At 41.3% G+C, this 18,326-nt stretch overlaps 1 protein-coding gene across 2 annotated transcripts; it reads left to right on the top strand.

Annotated features, from left to right (window-relative positions):
* The first annotated feature begins 1,487 nt into the window (after nt 1–1,487).
* ndufaf6 (NADH:ubiquinone oxidoreductase complex assembly factor 6) lies at nt 1,488–16,650 on the top strand. 2 transcript variants are annotated; one of them, XM_056381672.1, is made up of 9 exons: nt 1,488–1,714; nt 2,469–2,568; nt 2,806–2,928; nt 3,172–3,228; nt 3,734–3,836; nt 3,995–4,128; nt 8,998–9,099; nt 11,901–11,957; nt 14,639–16,650. In XM_056381672.1, exons 1-9 carry the CDS (start codon nt 1,524–1,526, stop codon nt 14,765–14,767), a joined length of 996 nt encoding a protein of 331 aa, XP_056237647.1. In that variant the 5' UTR covers nt 1,488–1,523; the 3' UTR covers nt 14,768–16,650. The 2 variants fall into 2 exon arrangements, with proteins under 2 accessions (XP_056237647.1, XP_056237648.1); XM_056381673.1 differs by having other exon boundaries at nt 1,575–1,714; nt 2,469–2,572.
* The last annotated feature ends 1,676 nt before the right edge of the window (nt 16,651–18,326 follow it).

Raw genomic sequence — 18,326 nt, 5'->3', positions numbered from 1 at the left:
CTTTCAATGTCATACTTTTGTTTTGAAAGTCATACCAGCATTTTCCAGTGAGTTTTATGACGTAATGTTGTACCTTGACACTGTGCGGTCATATGACTGTCAACCCCTGACCTGCTGTCACTCCATGGCACGCAGCCAACGTCACCTCTCCTGTACCTGTACTGACATTAATGAGAATAAACGGGAAAAGAAAAAAAAACGTTTAATAGCTTTGAATTACAGTCTGTTTCTAGCTCCGGATGTTTCCCCAAAAGCCTTAGATGAAGTTTATTATAACACTATTCATATTTATAACTTCAACTTGGTGTCATTTCCTCAGAGTTTCTCTGACTGGACCGACAAATCAATGGAGCTCTAACCTACTAGCCTTTTATATTATTATTTATTTGAGGGAAAATGAGTAAGAGAGCACAGGGACAGGACAACCTGTGGACCAGGAGAGGAAGCAGGAGTAGAAAGGAGTGAAAAGCTGAAGTTAAGAGAAGAAGAGACGAGAAAAATATGTGATGAAGAACCAGGAGGAGAGGGGTGGAGAAAGGGTGAGAAGAAGACAGAAGAGGAAGTCTGGATTTGAAGAGTGAAGAAGAGAGAGCTTGTGGCAAAGAGATTTGTATTTGTTAAGATAGTGTGAATCAAAACTGAACAAATGATCAGTGGTGAGGTTCAACAAAGACACAGGGAAAGAAGAAATGCTTTTGTGGACGTCCGTGTACAGAGATAAAGAGCAGGTGATCAGGAGTAGATTAAATAAAATAAAATTTTCTTCTGTTGGCCTCATATTCAATTCAGAGTCGTGAAGACATTTACTTGGCCTTGTTGTGGATCCACGTCTGTTCAGTTAGAGCAGCTCATATTATTATGGTCTGGATTTAAATGTACATTTGTCATCTTAACATTAAATCTGCAAACTCTACAGCAGCATAGTGTAACAACAACAACAACAGGTGTCAATATTAGTGATGCTGTATATGTCAAATTCATTCCCCACCTGTGTCATATAAAGTCAAACTAGTCACATCAGACAATCTGCCTCTTTTTATGTGACAGTAGTTAAAATTAGTCATTGTCAAAATCTGTTGTGTTGTGGTTTCAGACTGATGGAGATAGAGAACAATTAGATTCAAAATATGATGCAGGTTTAGGATGATTTATTTTCCTGGGCAACTTTCACGTTCATTTTTTCCCAAATAATGTACAAATGGCCCCGGGGGAGCATGTCCCCTGAGTATCGACCTAAGTTGGTGCTAAACCTCTGTGTCATCAGTATGTTTCTTGTTCACCTGTTTAATGTGTATAGTCTCTATTAAAAAAACACCAAAACAGAAGGCAACATACAGCAGATGTCATCTGTATTATTTGTATTAATTTGTATTATTTTATAGGATCATTATCAGGTACATTTTATGTCAGATATCTTCGTTTAATTAAAGCGAAGCGGAATATAAAGTCCGCGGCTTGTCTTGTTTCCCGGGGGAATGTTTTCAACGTGACACACAAGTTAAGGTTGAAAGTTGAAGGGGAACATGGCAGCTGGCGTCAGCTCTAAACATGGGTTATTAAGCAGCAAAACGTCGCTGTACCACACTCTCCACAGAAAGATATCACCCACCAGCGTGTGTGTCCAGAGAGCGGCTGAAATACGGAGTGTGAGGGCGGCGACGAGCGCGACTCCGGACTCACAACACAACGAGAAGTTCTGTCTGGAGCTGGTCAGGTGGGTCTCTCGATGCTAACAACAACAAGCTAACTAAAGCTAAGTGAATTCACCCTCACCGGGGGGGATATAACAGCTTAAAATACGGCTACAAACAGCCAGTCCTGCCTTTTTAAAGAGCTTTAACGCTCTTATAAAAGGATAAATAACACATTAAAAGGGGGGAATATAACGTTTTGCAGGGAAACAACACCACGACAGACTCCATTCAAATATCACATATAAATGAAAACAACGTAAAAATTCATAACAACAAAAAATATGTTTAGAAAGCTTAGTATGCTCTCTGAATATTTTGTGTTTACTCTTCATTTCGGCTCAACCCAGCTCATCAATAAGCATGTATTTAAATGTAGTTTCAGCCTCTAGAATGTAAAGTATGTTTATTAAGCTCCTATAAAGCTCTATTGTTAAAGTTTTGGCAGAGCTGCTTTCAGTTACTGTGCATCATTAAAAAGGAATGAAACAAACTAGAGTCTTATATTTCCTTTGGCGATTTTAAATATATATTATTTTATGTAATCTCTGACTATTGTAAATGTGTTTGCTGATTCATAGCTTCTTAGTTTCTTGTATTGTGAAGTTCTGTTGTGTTTGTTGTTGATTGTGACTTGTGATTTCTTGGTAAAGATATTTTATCAGTGAGACTGTCCGATTAAATGAAGATTAAATTAAATAAATAAATGTGAATACGTAGTGTATCTCGTTACTGTCTCTCACTGTTCTCCTCACCCCTGTCTCTCCTCCTCCTCAGGTCCAGAGACTATGACGGCTTCGTGTCCTCTCTCCTCCTCCCAGAGGAGGTGCGGCGTTCCTCTTTGGCTCTGAGAGCCTTTAATGTGGAGCTGGCACAGGCAGGTATTCCTACAGCCAGACTGGATGGAGGATTACAGATGTTGATACAGATGTTTTTACCAATTTACAGTTAATAGTCTTACTGTTAAAGAACGGTTACCACTGCTATTGTTGCTATTCCTATTATTGATAGTTTATTATGATTAAAACTGTAATGAGCTGCTTCTTCTCAGATCCCAGGCCTTTTTTAAGTGGCGTGTTAAATATTTGCCCTCTTATGTTTGTTTCGATACAAGGTGAAGGACTCAGTTTCCCAGAAGACCATTGGTCTGATGCGGATGGAGTTCTGGAAGACAGCCATAGAGGAAATCTACAGAGATGAGCCTCCGAACCAGCCGGTCACTAACGAGCTGTGGAGGGTAAATATCAACCTACAGAGAACAGGACGTCAAAAAGCTCCAGACTGATTCAGGACGAAGTAACGTCTTTAGTTTTAATCATAGCCACAATGTCAACATTTAACGTGAGAAAGCATCTTCTGTCAAATGTTTGCTGCTTCATTCTGTTCTCTGTGTGTCAAGCTTCATTGTTTCCTCAGGAGCTTTAAGTTGATTGATTAATGCGAGCATCAGATGATGAACAGTCTGAACGATGTTTTGCAGGCGGTGAGGAAACACTACTTGACAAAGAGGTGGCTGCTGAAGATCATCACTGAGAGAGTAAGACACAAATGTAACGTGTGAATGTTGTCTTTATTAAATTTACACACAGTCGTCACAAGGCGAGTTTACATAGCACGTGTCTGTGTTTATATTTTCATTCTTTTCTGTTTGATCAGTTGGTAAAAAAGAAGAATATTATTACTTTTAATTTGTATTTGCCACTGGGGGTCATGAGCCTCTGAAGGGGCCACAACAGAAATTAATAATGTGAAAGGAAGGAAGAAAAAACAAAAAAACTTCTGCGGAAAGTTGAGCTCATTTTATCATGAAATATTGGAAAGTTTTACTGGATCAGCTTCAAAAAATAACAAATAAAACGGCTTGAAAAAGGAAAATCCCTCAGTGATTGAGCTGCACGCAGGTGACAGATGTTATGGAACCTGTGATTAGCGGTCACAAGTGCAAAATGATTGAATTTAAGAGTTTATAAGCCAAAAAATGATTAAAATTAATCAAATTAACTTCTGTAAAGTAAACGCTGAAAGTGTGTGTGTTTCACCAGGAAAAGGATATGGATGACAGAGCCTACAGGAACCTCCAGGACCTGGAGACGTATTCAGAGAACACACAGTCGTCCTTGATATACTTGATGCTGGAGTGTTTAGGTGAGGACATGAAGCTGTAGACATAAATATATTCTCAGATACTGAAACCCGTCCTGGTGGTTCGTTGTTTAGATAAAGATATCATAGGTAGGTTTGGATAAAGGTCCGCGTTTGGGAATGTGATCATTTTCAACCCTTGTGTCTGTTTTTCTCTGCAGGTTTGAAAAACGTGCACGCCGACCACGCAGCCAGTCACATCGGCAAAGCTCAGGGGATCGTCACGTGTCTGCGAGCGACTCCGTATCACAGCAGCCGACGGAAAGTCTACCTGCCCATGGACATCTGCATGCTGGTGAGTGGAGGCTTCACGGTGATATCAGCTCTCCTGTTTACTGTTTACCCCTGAAGGAGAAATTACCCCCAAAGATCTCAGTGTAATTTGATGAAACTGAGCAGAATGATGCATCTTCAAAATCGCTTTTATTGACCCAAATTAAGCTGAAGAAATCAGATAAAAGCATGAAGAGCAGCGTTTACTGTAAACTGAACTTAACAGTGTTTGTCCCAGGGCTGATTGTTGTTAGAAAATATTTAACACTGCTGACACTGATACCTGAGTTTTGGTAGCGATGCCGAAACATTCTTCTACATCTTAAATAGGAGATTATAATCAAATCTTAACTTTGTTTTGTTTTAGAAAATATTAAAGTTCAAGATTAATTTTGTTATAAATACAGTTTAAATGAAAATATAGTTTCTTCAGCATCAGGGAATAAAAACTAACAAATAGTCAGACAAAATCATAAAAGCATCAAAACGTGAGGAGAATTACAACGTCGCACAGGAATCAAGGAGGTGGTTTTTCAGACAATTTCACAAAGTAATATTTTGCAGAATTAAAATGGAAACATTTCTCGCTTTCAAGTTGTGGCACCTGTGGCATCAGGCCCCCGGGGAGCCAGTTCCAACAGAGAGGCAGATGCTGGAAATGTGTCGTCCTGTTTAATCAGAATGATATCGCATGACATCACTCGGTGGAAATACAGACTATTCGCAGTCAATCTTTCTAAAAAATAAGATCGATTCTGTTTTGCGTAAAACTCCAGTTGAAACCTGGATAGTGCGAAATAAAATAGAACTTTTCTTTAATAAAATTTTAGATAATAAAGTCTGAAGTTAGACAGTTCTCCTGTGTTAAATCAGGAAGTAGCTGATAAAAGAAGTAAACAAGCTTCAGAATCAAACCAAACTTTTGTTTTTAGATATTTTGTGCTCAGCCTCATTGCAAGAAAGAGAGGAGTTTTGTTAAAGTGAAAATCATTAAAAATGGTTGATTTAAAGGGTTAACACAGACTCATTCAGCTCTTACCTCGACTGTAACTCTTACTTTGCCATAACAGCAGCGTGACACTAGTTAAAGCGTGTCCCCAGTCGACTGGTTTTTAAGTCTGAGTTTTGCTCCCAGAGACAACATGAGGCACACACACACACACACACACACACACACACACACACACACACACTCCCACACATGTTTGTCTGACTCATGCTTCCGCTTTGACATCGTGTCAGATGATATTCTTGTCGTAGCAGTAACGAAATCATTATCCAGCACAAAGCGACAACAAACCAGTGAGGGGTCGTTACACAACAACCATATGGAGCCTCAGATTTAAACCCTTCTGCCTCAGAAACACACACACACACACACACACACAACACACACACACACACACACACACACACACACACACACACACACACACACACTGCAGATGAACAGAAAAATGCTGCAAACAATTTGCAACCTTTGTGTGGGCCATCTGTCCCACACAGAGAACAACACACTGCTGCTGGAGGATCTGAGAGAGGTGGGCAGGGTGGGGGTGGGGGGTGAGGGGGTTATATATGTTGTGCAGATGTATTTCGGCTGCTGCGTGAAGCACACAGGCTCTGCGCTTAGAAATCTTCAGCTGTGGAGAGATGATGCTCGTGACCCGAGGCCTCCTGAGCTCACTCACCCCACATCACCTCCACGCTGCTGCCTGAAGAGGGGGCTGCTGGTGTGCTGAAATCCCCCTCATGCTCTCATAGATATATATATATATATATATTTATATGTGAACCATGTAGCTCATGACTAAAGAAGCAAAACAAGATTAAATTTAATGTTTTGTTGATTCAGAAACACTGGAGGCAACAGTGCAGGATGCAGCAGAGAGACAAGAGAGGGACTCATTTTCCTGTGACACTTGGTTGATCATGTGTGAACAACAGGGGGGAAGAAATACATAAGACGCACATCAGCAATCACGTCTCACCAGCTTTCTCAACAACTGATAAATATCTTTTTAGCGTATTAGGAGTAGCAGCGATAAAACGAAGGACACAACTCATGACATTTGTAAAATGGATGTAATAAATCATATGAGGAAAACAGGTGTTATTAACGATATAAAATGACAAGTGTAATGTGAATTGGCTGCATTAAAACACTGAAGGTGATCAGAGTAACGGGCTGAGTCTGAGTCTGTCGGCAGGGCAGTGAAGAGGACAGCTCTTCATTTTAAATGTTAATATATCCAATAATAGAGCGCAGCTGTCGTCATGGAGATGCATTTATGTTGATTTTGTCAAAATAACCTCCTCGCCAGATGTTGGCTGTGATGCAGTTCTGCGGGTGAAGAGGAAAAAGTTTTGTTGTTGTTGTTGTTGTTGTTGTTGTTGTTGTTGTTGTTCAGGTGTTTTCGCTGTGGACACAGGTCTGTACCGAAACAACCTGCAATCACTGTCGCACGAAAAAATGGCGTTTGAGAAGTTGCACGTCTCTCGTTCACTGAGAGTGACAGATCCCTCCTTCGGTGGGAGAGGCAGATGTGACTGGAGAACATCTGTCTGAGAGGCTCACATGTTCACCACAGGTCATAAAGATTATGTTGTAAGTTGCAAAATAACAAATCAAAATACTACATTCAAACCATGAAACAGCCGGTTAGTCTGGGTAACAGAGTTTGAAAGAAATGACTCCGCTGATCACGGGCAGATACTGTGGGTAGTTTGTTTAGATCAGACGGGATGCAAGTTAAATAACATTGTTAAAACTATAATCTGTAACTTTTCCACATAAAAATGTCTAAAAAGTTACTAGACCTATAATAATATGAATATAATAATAACTTTAATTATTCAGCACCTTTAAAAACAGAGTTTACAAAGTGCTTTGACAAACAAAACAAAAGCAATAAGAGTCACAAGCAGGAGAGAAATCAGGTGGAGTTACAGAGGGAGGACAAATAATATAATTCAATATAAATGAGGACAATTAGAGGGAGCAGCTGTTGTAGAAAAACACACAAACACGCACAATAAAAGCAATAAAAAGGTGATTTGGAGACGATTCAACATAAAAAGACGATTTAAAAAAAAAGACGATGTGACATAAGAAGTGATTTAAAAGTTACTGATTCTTCCTCGTCTCGTCTCCCGTCTGCTTTATGTCCCAAATGTTTCCATCAATTCTAAGATTCACTTTTTAAATGTTGTCGTTTGCAACTGTATATTTTAAGCAGGTGAAGGATTTTAGTCATCGGACGTCTGGAGCAAGGATCAAGTTATCAGAGGAAACACAGACTTTTAATGTGAAACAGTTTTTACTGGTTATTATCACCTGGTCATTGGTTGTGGACAATTCAGCTGCTGGTAAAAAAAAAAAAAAACCCTCCTGAACCAAACTGGGACATCCCATGATCCCTTGCAACTTCTCAACGCCCCCCAAACGTCGTCTTTTGTTGTCGTCTAGACTGAGAGACTCTCGGCTGCAGGAGTTACATGCAGTGTGTTAAAGAGGTGCGTTATCAGGTGCGTGAACGAGCGTGTTGGTGACGTGAAGAGTCGCTTGCTTGGGTCACAAGTGTAACGCCTCACCTCTCCCCCTCTCGTCTATTCTTCAACGTTTCCCCTCCATTATTCCCGCCTCGTTATTTCTCATCATTATTTCCCAGCTGCGAGTTCAGTCCGCCCTCAGGCAGTTTCCCCCCAGTTCTCGCAGAAACGGTTCTCGGGGAAAATTATTCTGTTATTTTGTTCCCGTAACGAGAGAGAGGGTCAGATCGGTTTCGCCCGACAGCTTCAATTAAGTCGTCACAGTCGGCGGGTCTGAGACGTTCAGAAGAAAATGCGAGGAGGTTTGAGAGTTGCGCAGAAATGATTGTTGTTTATCCTGGTAGTTCATCCTCTCGATGATGTTGGGTTTTCTTATTCTCAGTGACCCACCTGCTCATGAATAATAACGGATCATTAAGTCTCACATCTTCACAGGAGCAGCGTCGACTGATTTTCACCTGGATTTTACGCCTCGTGCTGTTTCCTGCTGCTGGAAGACGCTGATCACTGTTTCCTAAACCTGACTGGCAATTTGAAAAAAAAAAAAAGTAATTTAAATACACATGACAAAGCTCAAGGTGACATCACGTCCTGTCGTTAAATCATTATTTATCAAGAGATGAGGGGAAACTGCACAGATGTTCTCCTCTCTAATCTGCAGCGTGCAAGATTTGAACATAATATTGAATCATAAACATTTGTACTTTTTTATGATTTTATCTGTGAAAGTTACTATTTAAATAAACTTTATATACTTACTTGCTTGCTTACTAATAAATTATATCAAAGATATATAATATTTTTAAAGCCAAATGATCTCTGATGAGAGTAAATGTTCGTGTGGATGAACTGCAAAGAACTTTGTGTAGAGCAAACTCCTTTGAGAGGATAAGAAAGGATCTTTTTTGTGCAAAGTTGCTGATTATACAGAATAAAATGTATATTCTGTCTTATACATATAGAAATATAAACATACATGCACAGTATTTAGAATGAAGATGGAAAATAAACAGGTTAAACACAGGGAGATGCCACAGCAGTAGTTACCATCAGTGGGTTGAGATATTCGGCTTTGGTCTGCACTGATGTTAATTAAATTAACTGTGTGAAAGATGAAACTGAAACCCTGTGCAGGTGCAGTGGTGTCGCTGGTGCACCAGAAACAGACCTGCAGCAGTTTAAGTGTCTCCTTTTTGACAGATTAAAGAGAAGCCTGGGCTCTCGTGCTCGTGGAGCTGAAGTGGATACAGCTGAGCTGCAGTGATAAGCTCCGCCGTTAAGTTATCGTATCACTCGTGCCCCCAAAACATGAGCGTGTTTGTCTCTTGTGTCTCTGCAGCACGGAGCGTCTCAGGAGGACTTTATCCGCGGCAGCCGGGAGCAGAACGTCCGGGACGTCGTGTACGACATCGCCAGTCAGGCTCACGTACATTTACAGCACGTAGGTACTCTCACCTGTCACCTGTACCACAAGACCGATGTGCTCGTACCGTCACAGCTGTCCAAAAAACACCATGGGTATTAACGCGCTGCTGTGACACTGTGACGCTCTGCAGGGATTTACATTTACATTGGCATTTATTCATTTGGCTTCTGTGCAAAGCGAGACACAACCCAGGCCGCCGCAGATCAAACAGAAACCTCCACAGAGTGCCTCCACACTCAGCGCCTGGCTCCGCCCCCGACACAAGTGCCACCAGGGCCGCAGGTGTTTGAAGTGTTTGTGTGTCTGAGGAGAGAGATGGAGCTGTAAGTGGTTTTTTGAAGAGTTAGAGGGGATCCACTGACTGAATGAAGTCTGGTATCTTCTTCCATCACAGAGGGAGCGCACAGACGTTTCCTGCCTCGCAGGACGGAGGGAATTCAGATGTCTGATCCCAAACAAAGTAAAACAGTGTGGTGTGTATAACCAGCCGCAGTAGTTTGAGTCAGATGATTTGCGGGGGAAAGTTTTCAGCAGCAGCATTATTTATTTATTTATAGGGACAGTATATGTTAATGAACTTCAGTACAAAACACACGATGTAAACTAATTTACATCCATAGTCCTTCGGCAAAAAACATCACAAGTCAAATTACACTACTACAAATTACACAAAATAAATAATAAGAAATGAATTATTAACCCATTAACCCCATTGGTTCATCGGTGAGTTAAGAGCTGCAGGGATGAAGTATGTTTGTGGTCCACCTGAAGTTAGCTTCACCCTGGTTCCCTCCACAAACAGCCAATAGGATTTCTCCGTTGTGTTTTGGATTATTAGAGAAAATAACAACAGTTTCTGATCCTGAGGTTTAGTTCAGCAGGATCATCTTCACTAATGAACATCACTGTTTGATGTTTGAAGCCTCAAAACAATCAGCAGTATAAAGCTAATGTTGGACTATAAACCAACTTCACCAGGGTCACATGACGTCAACACCAAATGAGGACTTGGGTATTTACTGACGTATTTTATGTCGTAGAGTAAAACGTGAAAATATCTTGATTTTGTGATTCAGCTGTGAGGAGACTTCAGGAAGTGCTAAAATACGAACTTGTCTCCAGGTTTTAGGACTAATTCCTGCAGCACAAAATGAACTAAAGGCTTGAGACACACAAACTTGTTAGAGAGATCCATTCATTGTTGGTTTTGGATATTATTTGATGACAAAAAGGAAAAATATAAAACATCACCATCTTTAAGTGTTATATAATATTTCAAGGTTTCCTGAAATCCTGGAAGATGTTGGAATCTTTAATCTTTAAATATAAATATGATGATGATGTGATTTCCGTTGAGTCTTGTTCCAAACAAACATGTTTCCTTTAAATCTGGAGAATGAGATTCGTAGGCCGGGGCGTCTCTGTCGCTCCGCAACATTTCACCATATTGCGATTTCGATTAATTGTCAAAACTGTCCTGGAAAGTCAGGTTGCACAAGCTGATGGACATGTGCTTCAGTCTTGTGCCTCCTAAACCTCACATCAGCAACACTTCTGCTTTGTAACCCCTTTGAAATACCTTTTTAAGCCACTTAACCAGATCTCAAACAGCAGGAGGAAAACAGAGAGTGCTATTTTTAAAATTCAAATTGCAGGGGGATGATTTGACATGCAGTGATTTACAACTTGCACAGTGTCTGCACACACGGTTTAAACACACAGTACAGTAATTGAGCTCTTAGGAGTCGGGGACCAACTGGTTTGGAGCTTTATTAGCCTCCAATTACTCGAGTCATTGATTTTCTTTTAGAGGCTTTTTTCATTAAGCTGCCGCCCAAACATTCATCAGCATTTATGTTTTATTTGAACCTTGTTTATAGCAACTAAGAACGTTCCTAACAGTAGCAAAGCAGGATATAACTGAGGATTTTCTTCTTCACTGCATGTATTTAATGTGTTTACTGTTTACTGTCCTCCCCTGGCTCTCAGTCAATTAGACAAGAGCCACATTAACAACTGAAAAAGAACAACAGAGGTTATGTTAGTCATTAAAAGTCTAATGGCCTCCGTGTCTCACAACGGCAGGACGTGAGCTTATAGTTAAATATGTTGGTATATTGGTGGCCTGTTGTCAGTTTCTCTTCACTTTAATCTCTCATTTAAATGTGGAAATGTTTCCATTAAGTCGCATATATACATAAATATATGACGGTATTGATTTAGTGGCAAAACAACTAAAGGAAGAGGAAGTCGAGAGGTTTCTAGCTCCTACTCTTCTCTTCTGATTTATATCTTTTTCATTTTTAAACCACGACCAGAGCGGACAGAAGAAGAGGGAAATTTACCTTTTTGAATCCTTAAGTTTGTACAAAAAATAAAGTGTTGATTCTGTATTTCTTTGAAGAATTAAGAGTTTTCTGAACCTAGAACCTCATGTTCTCTTCGGTCCCCCAAAGAGACTCAGCTCTGGACCGTCACAAATTTAATTCATTTAAATGGAACCTCCATAATCACTGTATTCGCCCATATTTCTGCCTTCAACCAGCAGCAAACCCTCTTAATAAAGTTGATTTTGGAAGCAGCTGCTTTAGCTACTGAAAATAATCTTTCTCTAAACTTTAAACAAATCCCTGCACGAGCCCCGCGGAGCGGTTTGAAGTGAGTTGTTTTTCTTTTTCCCAACAGTCCAGACGGAAGCTGCTGATCGTGTGTTTGGAGTGTGAGACAGCTGACACCTGCAACGTCTTTAAAACGTGTGAATGTGTCTTCGCCTACATTTTTTTAATTAATTTGTCTTCGTCTTCTTTCTCCTTCAGGCTCGATCTTTTAGCAGCAACGTTCCACCAGCTGCCACGCCGGCCTTCCTCCAGACGGTGAGTCAAATAACTGCTGATATCTGTTCTGGAAAACGTAATCTACGTAAGAGTCACCAAGAAACTTAGAGAAATGGATTAAAAATAAAAATCAGATATCTTAAAACTTCAGTGAAGCTTTCAGGAAAAGCTTTTAAAATCTTCTTCTGTGTTTTATTTGAAGTGTTGATCCATCAGAAGATATAAAAACCATCTCAGTGTAGTTTTACATCTCGTCTCTCAGGCTTCTCTCTGGAGCTCTAGTAACAACAGGTTGATGGCTGACTGTTTTCTGAGTGATCCAATGAAAATAAAGCAGATTTCAGGTAAAAACACTCAGAGAAACCAAATCCTGTAAAGGTTTGGATGGTGGGTCCAGGTGGGCGGGGCTTGGTGACTGCTTTGTTGTGACATCACAAAGTTCCAGAAGTCCTGACGGCTGGTTTTAAGGCTCAGTTTCTGAATACAGGCTGTGTGCATTTCTCTGTGGACTGAGGCTTTGATACTTTAACAGTATTAATATAGAAGCTAGAGCTGATCTATAATCACACTACACATGGACACAGACCTTTACACTGGATGGAGCTTTAAATATATACAGGTCCTTGGGAGAAGTTCACAGAGGGAAAACAAGGCTAAACAATTCTTCATCTTTCTCTTGCACCCCGAACTCATTAGCCTCACCACTTCTCATCAGTCACAAGTTGAATTGATCTCTGAAATGTCCCTTTAGGGTGAAAAACACTGGCTCTACCTCTGTTTGATTTGTAGCTGTGGCTGAAAAAGTTTGAAATCCAACATCCACATCACCAACTTTCAGCCTGAGGGGGATCTGTCCACTGAAACCTGCACATTCACAGTTTTAGTTCTCCAGGTGTTTCACTGCTGTTCTGATAAACACACTGTCTCATAGTTTTTCCTCCCTTTAATACAAATAACAGAGGTTTCAAACTGTGTTTGCAGGCGTGTGTGTGTTGACTATAGATTAGTTCATATCGGGTTTGTTTTAAAGCTTCTGATAATGAAACACACAGAGGAAAGTGGATTAATCTGTGCAGTGATGATGTAAGTTGTGGGCAATCAGTGATGACGTTCTGCTTAAAGGAAAAAAACATTTATCATTGGAACGTCAGTATTTGTATCGACGCCTGGTTTAATCCTGGGACCAATTCATTAATCAGCCACAGAGAATATCAGGAAAAAGTTATGGAACGCCTCAGGAAAGTGACTCTGAACGTATAAAGACATTTACACAAACTCTCTCGTGTGTTTAGCAGCTGCAGATTCAGTCTCTGTCACACCAGTTAAACAAACAGAGGAGTAACAGCAGCAGATGGTTTCCACCTGCAGATGTAGAAAATCCTTCAGGTGAAGAAACTGATGATGAACTAATGATAATCTAGTCAAACACAGCTGCAATAATATAAAACATGTCGTTATAATTGATGATAAATACTTTACACTTCAGTACGTCCTGATATCTAAGTATCTAAAGTATGAAAGTATAATATTTCAGTCACTTAGATAAACTTTCTGTTTCTTGTATAATTGGTTATAACACGGTTATAACACATTTCCTTGTTAAACTTCCTCACGTCTCAGGTGCAGGTGTGTTGGAAAACATCACTTAAGTCTTGTAAAGAAGAAGGTCCCGCTCACTGCTGCTGCTCAGCATCACAGTGTATCGATCGTTAGGACGACCCAAATGTCGAGAGAGACCGAAACGTTAGCGAGAGGGAGGATCTTCTGCTTTACAAAACTTTACTAAATTAAAATCCAAAACCTGTTACCTGTCATTTTCTCTGTCGTCATTTCCCCAACACCTTCAGCTATTCCCCCTCCTCTCCGTCAGACAGTAAAGATGAAAATAAAAACAATATCACCACCGTAAATCGTCATGTCTCTGACAGTAAGACGGAACCTTACGTAGGATTTTGGCATCAATAATGCAGCAGAACATCATCCAACCTACGTCCTCTGGAAACAGTGACGGTAAAAGATTTGTATCACAGTAAAGTTTAATATCTTAAAATGTAGAAACGCTCGTCTCGATAGTGATACAGTTTGTGATGCAGGATTTCCTGAGCAATACTTCCTGCTCCTGTCATTTATTTAAAAACATAAATACACACATGAATACACAGTAAGCAGCAGATTTGTCTCAATGTTTCCGTGTTTTACTGATAAAATACACAGATTTTTTAAAAGCAGCAGATTTAGGTGACACACATGCACACCTACACCTTCCCGCTGCAAGAAAACACTCATTATAGATTATATATACAGTAAGTGAGCTTCTTTCGTGATGAGTAATCATAACAATGCTGCTGAGCCGACCTGCTGTAAATACAGAGCTGAGAGAAAACACTGTACTTCAGTCTGAACACGGCGCCGACCTCTCTGCCCTCCTCAAAGCAGAATGATGTTTTTCACACCGCGCTGGACCTCTGCACTGCAGCAGAGGTTATTTCTGTGCATATGTGATTTTGTGTGTGTGTGTGTGTGTGTGTGTGTGTGTGTGTGTGTGTGTGTGTGTGTGTGTGTGTGTGTGTGTGTGTGTGTGTGTGTGTGTGTGTGTGTGTGTGTGTGTGTGATTTATTGATCCAAATTTCAAAAACGAACATGTCGTGGTTATTCCTTCTCCAGACCTGATCAGACTCTTCTTCTTCTTCTTCTTCTTCTGTGGTGTTGTGTTGCTGCAGGTGGTGTTGGAGGACTACCTGCAGAGAGTGAGGAAGGCAGATTTCGATGTTTTCCACCCCAGTCTGAAGAACAGAAACCCCCTGATCCCCATCCAGCTGTACCTCCGCTCCTGGAAGAAGACATACTGACATCAGACCCTCACCCCAACCCGCCCCACCCGACCCCAGCCCACCCACCTCAACCCACGCACAGCCCAGTGATTCCAGATTGACTGACACTCTGAGAGCTGGAGGACTGAAGTCCAGAGACGTCACCTCTCCCGGGGGGGGGGTTTTGAACCACGGCGTCGCCTCTGAAGTCTGAAGTCTGCCTCTTTATTAAAACATCAACAGTTCCACAGACACCAACCGTCACTTCTCAGCCTCTGACTCCCACACTGCAGCTTTACTCCTCATAAAACTCAGGCAGGTTCATCTACTGTCAAAGACGAGAGAGGCAGAGGTGTTGTGATGATCAGAGTCCCAAGTATTTCATCTTCACATTTATTACCGTTAAGGTCTTATTCTTTTACAGCTTTAGCCGTCATTTCTCTCAGTATTAAGAAACTGGCACTTCCAACTTTAAATACTGAGATTTGCACATGAGCAGAGATCAGAAACAAAGTTCACGTTTGTAAGAGCCACAGTTTCTCATGCAGGATTTCCTCGTCTTGTAAACAGACGTGGAGCGCTACGTTACAAACCTGCGGTTCTCCCAAACGCATTCAAACACATGACTTGATAAAAACACACATTGCTGCTCGACAGAGAGAAATGGATCAGGGACTCCTGGTTTTAGTGCTGCACCACTCAGTGTAAAGTGAGGGATTAAAACCGACACTTCAGGCGCTCTCACTTTCAATAAAGCACTTCAGATGGAGTCAGGATTTCAGGAGTCGGCTCTCTATATTCACTTGTCAGTTTGTTTATCCTGATTCCTATCTGTAGATATTATTTTCACGAGCTCCCGGCGTTGTTATCGACGTCTCTTCTCCGACAACCCTCACCTGTAAAATATGAGAGAGATGTTATTCACAGTTGATGTCGGCTCGGCTCACCTCCCGCCCCGCCCTCTGTTTTTTTTTAATGTCTCTGTTCATCCTCTGTGACGTGAAGTTGAAAGGTAAAAGTTGGCGCCCTGGTCGTAGCTTTGTTATAAAAATAAAAATAAAATAAAATCCTGGGTGCGCGGCGGACGCTGAGAGCCAGACGCTGGTTTTGGGGGGGTTGTGCCACCGAAGCATCTCATCTTTATCTTCCCGTGAAAACATCTCTCTCCTTTTGGCGCTGCATTTCACTGCTGATGCATCAACTCGTCGACTTTCAGGGAGCAGCCACCGGTTTAGATCATGTGACTGAACGACCACAGTAAGATCCAAGTCGTACCTGTAGAGGAGGAGGAAGCTGTGGAGTCAGTCTGGCACCAACATGACCAGTCCTGGTTGAAAAGCTGCCTCTACAGCTCTCTGTGGGTTTCTATGGCAACAGAGGAGATTTACTTATCCAGTTATTTAGTATTAAAAAGAAAACTTTCACCACAAATTACCCCCGACCCCCCCAATGTTTCATGAAAACAGACGTGCTCTGATAGTGTGAGACCTGTGCCAGTCAGGAGTTGGTTTGTTGGATTACCTCCTTCCTCTCTCGGATGCAGAGTTATTGAAGCGGCAGAAAGAGAAGATTACAGAGCGCTGATGTCATTTCATAATCAAATTTCACTCCGCAGAGGAGGCAGCACCGATCGAGTGGAAGAAAAGGATGTCAGAAAGATAATGAGGTGGATGACGTGCGGAGAGGCAGCGGCACTTTATCTGTGAACAGGCCGGAGACGGATCACACCTGTGGAGACCTGTCCGACGTTTCCCACTGTACAAACTGTGTGTGTGTGTGTGTGTGTGTGTGTGTGTGTGTGTGTGTGTTGCGGTGTCGTCCTCAGCTGCTGTTATCAAACCAAACGGAGGCCAGAGCGGACAGGAAGCTGTAACACGTCTGTTGTTTAGCACCTGAAGGATCAAATAAAACGATGAATCAGACGTCTTCTCTTTGACACGTCTTCTCTTCGTCTAATAACAGCAACACACACTCCTCCGGTACTTTAGTGCTACTACACACACACACACACACACACACACACACACACACACACCACAACGATTACTCCACCACATTAAATAATCAGCTGGAGTCACTTTTTCAAATTCAAATTTTACATGAAGAAAAACGGGGAGAAAGAACTCCAATAATATCAAACACGGATTAACAAAATAAGTGCAAGAATTTTACTCTAATAATTTAATTTGACCTTTTCTTCCTGGTCACACCTGAGGTACAGGTAAACCACACTTTAATGAAAATGTTCTGCCTTGGAGAGAATGTGGTTCAGTAAATGTTGATCGTTGTTTTTTATTCTGGAAACGCCCCAAAAAAGCAGATCATTGGAAAGAATATTAAAATATAGTTCCTATGGATATCGGGTGGAAGCCTTGAATGGCAAGTGATTGATTAATTTAATTAATTTGCCAGGATCATTTTTTGATGGTTTTTTTTTCATCTGTATAAACAGCTGAGAGGCAAGTAAAAAAAAAAAAAAAATTATAAATATTGCTTTCGGGTTGACCATGGACGTGATATCTCAGTAACGCCTTCACGGAACTTCTTCAAATTTGGCACAAACATTCATTTGAACACAAGGAAGAACTGATTAGATTTTGGGGAGTCAAAGGTCAAAGGTCAGGTTTAGCCATTACTCAAAATTTCACAGTAATGGTGAATATTTTATATGACTGGATAAACAGGGACGTAACCTGGAACTAGTCTTAGTGGCGGAGGGATACGACCACAAGGACGTGGTTCTAGTTTCATTGTTGTGTTGGATCTTTCACCTCCATTAAAAAAAAAAAAAACTTTTGAAAACTTTTTTCCTCCGCATCAGCGTCTGTGTTCGAGAACAGAGTGAGATTTTTCAGACTGAACTTTCCCACTTCTCAGTAAATCTGGTTTGATCTGTTTCTTCCGTGACGCCGACAAAATGCCAGGAAGCGCTCGAGCCTCTGACTGCAGAGCGGCTGCTGCACCGTGTGAACATGTGTGAAGCTGTGTGAATCTAAAGCAGGGAGGAGGAGGAGGAGGAGGAGGAAGAAGAGCTGGTGGTGGTGGTGGTGAAATGTGTTGCCCTGGATGAATAAAAGATAGAAACTGAATGCGGTAAGTCATTGGCAATACTTATACATTACATATTAATATGGCGGCTCGTGAGAATACTGATGCAAACTTGCGGCCAGACTTTTGATGTTTGTCAGGTCCTTGCGGAGGAACCTGAAAGAACACAGTGTTGTTGACTTTGAGGCGCTGTGCTGCATATTTCATGAATCGTGTGTTTTAAGACACACACACAAAAAAAAAAAATGAATTATGTACAAAATGCAGCTTGTCACCCTTCAGCGGCGCGGAGGGAGCAGAAAGGAAACGTGGAGGGATCATGATGAGAATATTATTACCATACTAACTTGTTCTGCCTGTGTCGGCATGCTCTTCTGGGACATTGTGGAACTTTGTTTTGCCAAACGAGACATTTGACAGTCGACAGTCCTGAGACAATAACAAGGGTAAAGAGAGAGAGAGAGAGAGAGACGTGCAGCAGAGATCCCTGCAGAGATCAAGCCGTGGATGTTGCACTGTTGTCCCCCCATACGTGCCTTCTTATGCTGCA

This window comes from Seriola aureovittata, chromosome 7 (genome assembly GCF_021018895.1).
Source record: "Seriola aureovittata isolate HTS-2021-v1 ecotype China chromosome 7, ASM2101889v1, whole genome shotgun sequence".
Taxonomy (NCBI): domain Eukaryota; kingdom Metazoa; phylum Chordata; class Actinopteri; order Carangiformes; family Carangidae; genus Seriola; species Seriola aureovittata.
This window is presented reverse-complemented; position numbering and strand designations above follow the sequence as displayed.